At 41.8% G+C, this 7,500-nt stretch overlaps 2 protein-coding genes across 2 annotated transcripts in view; one reads left to right on the forward strand and one right to left on the reverse strand.

Annotated features, from left to right (window-relative positions):
- The window catches only part of zgc:161969 (uncharacterized protein LOC569044 homolog), a 151,570-nt gene that overhangs the window by 52,771 nt on the left and 91,299 nt on the right, over positions 1 to 7,500 (forward strand). The gene's annotated exons all lie outside the window — the stretch shown is intronic.
- The window catches only part of cacng4b (calcium channel, voltage-dependent, gamma subunit 4b), a 100,228-nt gene that overhangs the window by 21,670 nt on the left and 71,058 nt on the right, over positions 1 to 7,500 (reverse strand). Inside the window, exon 2 of the mRNA XM_061885085.1 lies at positions 1,785 to 1,868. Within this exon, the coding sequence (XP_061741069.1) occupies positions 1,785 to 1,868 (84 nt within the window). The remainder of the gene's footprint in view (positions 1 to 1,784; positions 1,869 to 7,500) is intronic.

A 7,500-nucleotide genomic window follows, 5' to 3' on the forward strand; every position in this document is an offset into this window, starting at 1 on the left:
TCGGCCATCTGGTCAGGATGCCACCCGAACGCCTCCCTAGGGATGTGTTTAGGGCACGTCCAGCTGGTAGGAGGCCACGGGGAAGACCCAGGACACGTTGGAAAGACTATGTCTCCCGGCTGGCCTGGGAACGCCTCGGGATCCCCCGGGAAGAGCTAGACGAAGTGGCTGGAGATAGGGAAGTCTGGGCTTCCCTGCTTAGGCTGCTGCCCCCGCGACCCGACCTCGGATAAGCGGAAGGTGATGGATGGATGGATGGATGGATGGATGTTTTATTTTACTTGTGTTACACAATATACTACATATTTAAAACCATCATTAGAGAGGAACTGAAATTTTGGGGGGAATTTTGCCTATCATTCACAATTCTCATGTGATGCACGAAAACATGTTTTTTTTCTTTTTCATGCTGTCACGCCTATGGTTTATGTTTTATTTTCGTCATGTTTGGTCATGTTATGTTTTGTTTTTTGGACATTCAGTTCAGTTTTTGCACTTCCTGGTTCGTTTTGTTTCCATAGTAACTCATGGATTTTCACCTTGCCCTCTAGTCACGCCCCTGTCCTCAGCCCTCACACCTCTTACTAATCATCACAGTCATTATTTAAGCCATTGTGTTTCTGTCATGCTGTCACGTCTATGGTTCATGTTTTGTTTTGGTCATGCTATGTTTAGTTTTTTGGACATTTACTTCTGTTTTGCATTTCCTTGTTTGCCTTGTTACCATGCCAACTGATTTAGTTTTCATCTGTCATGTCTGATCATGAGTTTTGTACGGCCAAACTACCCTGAGCATCCCCAATCTCATCTCTTCTCAAAGCTAAGCAGTTTTCTGACCTGGTTAGTACTTGGATGGGAGACTGCCTACGAATACCAGGTGCTTTTGACCTTTGGACTCTAAGTTCCTTTTTTTTTTCTTCCACTCCCTGTTTTGTTACCATGACGACCAATCAGTTCACCTGTCTTGTCTCACACCTGCTTTCACTTATCATGTTCATTATTTAAGCCACAGTTACCAGGTAGTCAGTCTGGCAACATCACCTCCTTCCAGACCTCGATGATCTGCTTCATGCCTTGCTATGCTGTCCATTTTGTCCACGTAAGTTTTTGTCATCCATGCCATAGCACGAGTGTTTTGTTTCATGTTTATAGTTTATAGCCTTTGTGCTAGTCTTTTGTTTCATAGCCCAAGTTTTGTACCTCCATTGTGAGCACTTTTTGTTTGTTCCTGTTTTTAGTTTATGAGTAAATAAATTAAATATGTACCTACCTTCACGCCGCTTCCACTCCATTCGCTTCGCAACAGCCATTGTGCTGTTTTTGTTTGAGTATAGTCTAGTTTGTTATCCGCCATTGTGCGCGCCCTTTCCTTTCCTGTACTGAATTATAGCGTTTAAATAAATCGAATATGCACTCACGTTCACGTCTGGCTCGTGCAAATCATCCTTTGCGTGGAAGAAGCAATACAAATCCAAGTCCAAGTGTGACACGTGCATTGTAAATCATGAATAAACTCTAGCAAGAGGTGGCTAACAGTTTAAATTCTAAATTTAGTCATTTTAGATGTTATTTTTATAATACAGACCTGTGTTTGTTCGATGAATAGCACACTCACATCCGGTATTTCACATAAAGTGTCACATTTCTCCCCGAGATGTTGTTTTCTCACAGAAGAGAACTGGGGAAAGTAATTAAAAAGCTGCAGTAGGTTGGCGCACTTACTGTTCCAAATGATGTCGACCCCCTCCAAAAAAAAGGCTGCTGATGAGCTGGGGAGTACTTACGCAGCAGGTATTCCGAGCTGTCTGTGTCGTAGTCGTTGTCGTCGGGGAAATGGTTGATTCTGTAACAGCTGCCTTGATTGATGCCTGCGGGACAACGACAGGAAGACAACTATTGAGGAGAGTCTGTATGTAACAACACCTGCTAGTCAGCATCAGGGACACGTTACTATGTACCTTACAATAATAACCCTCCTTGTACGATAGTTCTAACATGTTGGTTACCTGAGTCGCTATCGCCACTGGCATTGCCTTGCTGAAATAAGCAGGGGCGTCCATGATAACTTTGCTTGGATGACAACATATGTTGTTCCAAAACCTTTATGTACCTTTCAGCATTAATAGTGCCTTCACAGATGTGTAAGTTACCCATGCCTTGGGCACTAATACACCCCCGTACCATCACAGGTGCTGCCTTTTCAACTCTGTGCCGATAGCAGTCCGGATGGTTCTTTTCACACAAAGTCCACAGTTTCCCCCAAAAATTGAAAAATGACCACAGAACACTTTTCCCGTCCAAAAGCAGAACCTAGTAACGCACTTCTAGAGATACCCTTGAGATACTGGGTTTTTCTGTTGTATCTACGCGGTTACGTGTTAGTTGCGTAACCGCTTACTTACGGAACAAATTACAATATCGCCTACACTAATGTAAAGCGTATCACCTAGTAACTCCAAAATTATTATCAGCTCAGTTTTGACCAAAATTGAGTTACTGGGTTTTGCCTTTGGAGGGGAGACTTTTACACATCGCATCAGTCCATTTTAAATGATCTTGGGCCCAGCGAAGCCGGCGGCGTTTCTGGGTGTTGTTGATAAACGGCTTTGACTTTGCATCATAGAGTTTTAACTCGCACTTCAGAATCAGAATCAGAAATACTTTATCAATCCCCGAGGGGAAATTAGAATTTTCATCACAATCCCATTCAAGATTAGACAAACATTACAGGGACACAGAACATGATCAAACCTTACAGGGAGACAGAACAGGATCGCTGACGGGTCTGACAACTTCCGGCGCCCTTTTTAAAAAAAAAATAAAATAAAAAAGGTGCGATATAGGTAGACAATGGGGGAGCGTAGGGTGAGAGAAAAAAATCGGTCTAAGCCCGGGCCCTTGGAGAGGGCGTCCAGACTGAGGCCAAGGGAAAAAACAACTCATAGTCATAGCTCACATTCCTCTTACATGTGTGTAAGAGGGAAACATCAAAGGACAATAAAAGAGCAGAGCTGATGCAACCAGCCACTTCTACATACAGCTATGTACAAAAAGTAAAATAAAAATATACACTTACAGATGTAGCTAAGAAACTGTAGTTACTGACAGTGGCTTGCTGAAGTGTTCCTGAGCCCATGTGGTGATATCCTTTACACACCGATGTTGCTTTTTGATGCCGTACCGCCTGAGGGATGGAAGGTCCGTAATATCGTTGGTTATGTGCAAGGATTTCTCCAGATTCTCTGAGCCTTTTGATGATATTACAGAGCGTAGATGGTGAAATCCCTACATTCCTTGCAATAGCTGCTTGAGAAATGTTGTTCTTAAACTGTTGGACAATTTGCTCCTGCATTTTTTGACAAAGTGGTGACCCTCGCTCCATCCTTGTTTGTGAACGACTGAGCATTTCATGGAAGCTGTTTTTATACCCAATCTTGGCACCCACCTGTTCCCAATTAGCCTGTTCACCTGTGGGATGTTCCAAATAAGTGTTTGATGAGCATCCCCTTTTTTGCCACTTTAGCCAGCTTTTTTTAAACATTTTGCAGGAAGCAAATTCCAAATGAGCTTATATTTGCAAAAAATAACAAAGTTTTCCAGTTTGAACGTTAAGTATCTTGTCTTTGCAGTCTATTCAATTATTTGAATATAAGTTGAAAATGATTGGAAAATCATTGTATTTTGTTTTTATTTACAATTTACACAACCTGTCAACTTGACTGGTTTTGGGTTTTGTAACATTTTGGTTCATACATTTAAAGAAACCCCATGAGCCCAGACTACTTGATATAAACCATACTAGGAGGTAAAATATTTCAGACAGTATAAAATAGCATATAAGTGGAGATTTTGGTTATGTTACTCTAAAGGCCTTAGTGGCCACATTCGTGGACAGCACCTTTTTAGCTCTTATTTCCAACTGAATTGAGGTCTTATGGCCACTTATGTGGACGCTTATACTGCCATTTGATGGTGTCAGAAGAGTATAACATACAATGGAATTTGGAAAAAAAAGTGTAAAAATAAAAATTAACATGTCACTAAACATGAAGTACACGTTTGTGTACTTATGGTCTAAGTACATCATATCAATAGAGGATTTTTAGTTTTTATTCTAATTAGGGTCCAATAAGCCCAAATAGCAAAGAGAAATAAAAAACCAACATCTTGGGCTTTAAGAGGTTAAACAAGCTCTAACACATGCAAACATTTAGGCAAGGCCAGCTCATTTAGAGAGCACCATTTTGTAGGGAATGCAATTCAAAGAGGCATAAAATTACAAGAAGGCAAATACAATCATGAATAAAAAATAAAATGATGAATTGCTGGGTTGCATATGATGTCACATGCCATTTTGCTGTTCTGTTCTTGGGCGTTCCAGACGTTCAAATAACGAGATAGGAAAGAGCTTTTATAGAGTCCCAAAAGAAGTGGTTCATAAAGGTAATAAAGTCAGGGGGAAAAACACAAGTCGAAGGAAATGGCTCTAAAAATATCGCTTTCATCATCTTGTGGAATACGATCGCACCCCGCTTGTGTCTGCGGTGATTTGATTTGTTTGAGAAACTTTCTGCGACGCAATCGAGTTTATTCTCTATTATATTAGTCGTGTTTGAGAGCAGAACCTAACATAGGAAACAGGACAAAACATTGCATTATATTGTGTTATTTTGTGCTTGCTAAGCCGAAATATAACGACTAAGGCCTGGTTGTGCAAATCAACTAATGTCATGTTAAGTCCTGGTAATAACGCAAATCTCATAGGGGTGATGAATGGATGGTCAGCGCCTGAGTGCTGCGACCTACCACCATGACCCCGAACTCCCTTCCCTCTGTTGCTAGATATCTCGAGATGTATGTTGTTTTATATACATATGTGCTTTGCTACGGAGGTTTTTTTCCCACTCCAGACTGGGCCCCCTTAGGAGATTGTATTTTTTTACTCATCCTTCACCAAAGTTTTACCTTTTTCCCATCTTTTTACCGGGCGCCTTGTGGCGACCCATCAGCGTTCCTGTTCTGTAACCCTGTACATTGTTTGTTTGTCTACTCTTGAACGGGTTTGTGCTGAAAACAACGTTTCGTTGTACTCGTGCAATGACAATAAAGACCTATCTAGCTATCTATCTAATCCATCCATCCATCCATCCATTTTCTACCGCTTATTCCCTTTTGGGGTCGCGGGGGGCGCTGGCGCCTATCTCAGCTACAATCGGGCGGAAGGCGGGGTACACCCTGGACAAGTCGCCACCTCATCGCAGGGCCAACACAGATAGACAGACAACATTCACACACTAGGGCCAATTTAGTGTTGCCAATCAACCTATCCCCAGGTGCATGTCTTTGGAAGTGGGAGGAAGCCGGAGTACCCGGAGGGAACCCACGCATTCACGGGGAGAACATGCAAACTCCACACAGAAAGATCCCGAGCCTGGATTTGAACCCAGGACTGCAGGACCTTCGTATTGTGAGGCAGACGCACTAACCCATCTGCCACCGTGAAGCCCTCTATCTAATCTATTACTATTATTATTATTATAATCCTTTTATCTATTGCTCGGCTGTCGATAGCCTGCGGACGTACTGTATAACAGTGTGGTACGCCAGCTGCACTGAAGCAGACAAACTGGCGATTCAGAGGGTCATAAAGTATCTAATCTATTACTATTATTACTATTATAATCCTTTTATCTATCGCTCGGCTGTCGATAGCCTGCGGACGTACTGCATAACAGTGCGGTACGCCAGCTGCACTGAATCAGACAAACTGGCGATTCAGAGGGTCATAAAGTTTGCACAAAAAAAATCATCGGCCGCCCCCTGCCCTACCTGAAGGATTTCCTTAACTCCAGTTGTCTCGAGAAAGCAAAAAGCATCACCAAGGACAGCATACCCCCTGGCTACCACCTGTTCGACTTGCTACCATGGGGCAGGCACTACAGGTGCATCAGAGCCAGAACAAACAGGCTCAGAGACAGCTTTTTTCCCAGAGCTGCCACCATGTTGAACTCTAACTTATAATAATAATAATAATTCACCTCTATACAATATCCTACCCTAATACCCTACTGTGCAATACTACTACCCTTCGAGCGCAATACGTCCGACACTGATTTGTATTTATTATTTTGGTACTCTTGTCTTGTTCTGTATATTGTGCAGTATTTTGTACTTCTATAGTGTTTTGTATATTGTACAGGATTGCTTATTCCTTTTATTGGATAGTAGTCTATTTATTTCAATTGTTAGTTTTCTCTCGTGCCCATATTAGTTCCCACTACTGCACCTGAAGTTGGAGTCCTTAATCTTGTTATATGCAAATATAATGACAATAAAGTCTATTCTATTCTATTGTAAATATTGTGATTGTTGGTCCAATCTATCGTATTTTAGTTGTCGATTTTCATAACCGAAACTAAAAGCTTAGTTGTGCAGGAGAGCCACGGATGTGTCAGGCTTGCCCCTGACAGTTTGTTTGTGTTATAGTTTTTTCCTCTGTGTGTGTGTAGTATTTCCTGTCAGCTCTCTTGTTTGTCTTTCCCCCTGAGCTACGGCTGATTGGCACCTGGCCACACCTGGTGTCAATCAGCCCGCTCCTATTTAGACCTGTTTTCTCCTCCAGTCTGTGCTGGATTATTGTCATGTCGCTCCTGTCGCGTCGTGTTGTGTTATTGTAATGTAGCGGTAAGCTATATTTGGTAGCTGTTTGTAGCTTACGGTCTTTTGTTCCCTGCTTCCAGTTTTGTTTGTTATCCGCCTCGTGCGCGCTTTTTGTTTGTACCCTTTTTTTTTGTTTTGTTTTAGTGTTTAAATTAAAACCATGTTTTCTTGCTCAATGCCTGCCTCCTTCTCTGCACCTTGGGGTTCGTCCCAAACTAACTCTGACGGGATGAACACATTTAGTGTATTTGGTGATATTTGTTAGCATCAAGAAAATATCTTTCATAGTCGGCCTTTTTTAAATATCTCAATATTTTTAAGCCATGTCACGATACACGATACATGCCTCCATATTTTGCTTTAGCCTTGAATGAACATTTGATGCATATAATCACAGCACTATGAAGATTCTATGTGTCTACATTAAAACATTCTTCTTCATACCGCATTAATATATGCTACTTTTAAACTGCGGTCCTCCCCAAGGTTTCTCATTGTCATTGACATCCCACTGGGTTGTGAGTTTTTCCTTGCCCTTATGCGGGATCTGAACCGAGGATGCCGTTGTGGTTTGTGCAGCCCTTTGAGACACTTGTGATTTAAGGCTATATAAATAAACATTGATTGATTGTTTGATGTTTTCCTTTTACACACATGCTCATGTGTGCTATGGCTAAGATTTTTTTTCCCCCTTGGCTTTAGTTTGGACCCCCTCTCCCTCTTGGCAGACCCGTCAGCGATCCCGTTCTGTCTTCCTGTAATGTTTGTCTGATCTGGAATGGGATTGTGCTGAAAAAAAAAGTATTTCTGATTCTCATTCTGACTCTAAAAAAAAGCCAC

Source organism: Nerophis ophidion, linkage group LG23, assembly GCF_033978795.1.
Source record: "Nerophis ophidion isolate RoL-2023_Sa linkage group LG23, RoL_Noph_v1.0, whole genome shotgun sequence".
NCBI classification, from domain to species: domain Eukaryota; kingdom Metazoa; phylum Chordata; class Actinopteri; order Syngnathiformes; family Syngnathidae; genus Nerophis; species Nerophis ophidion.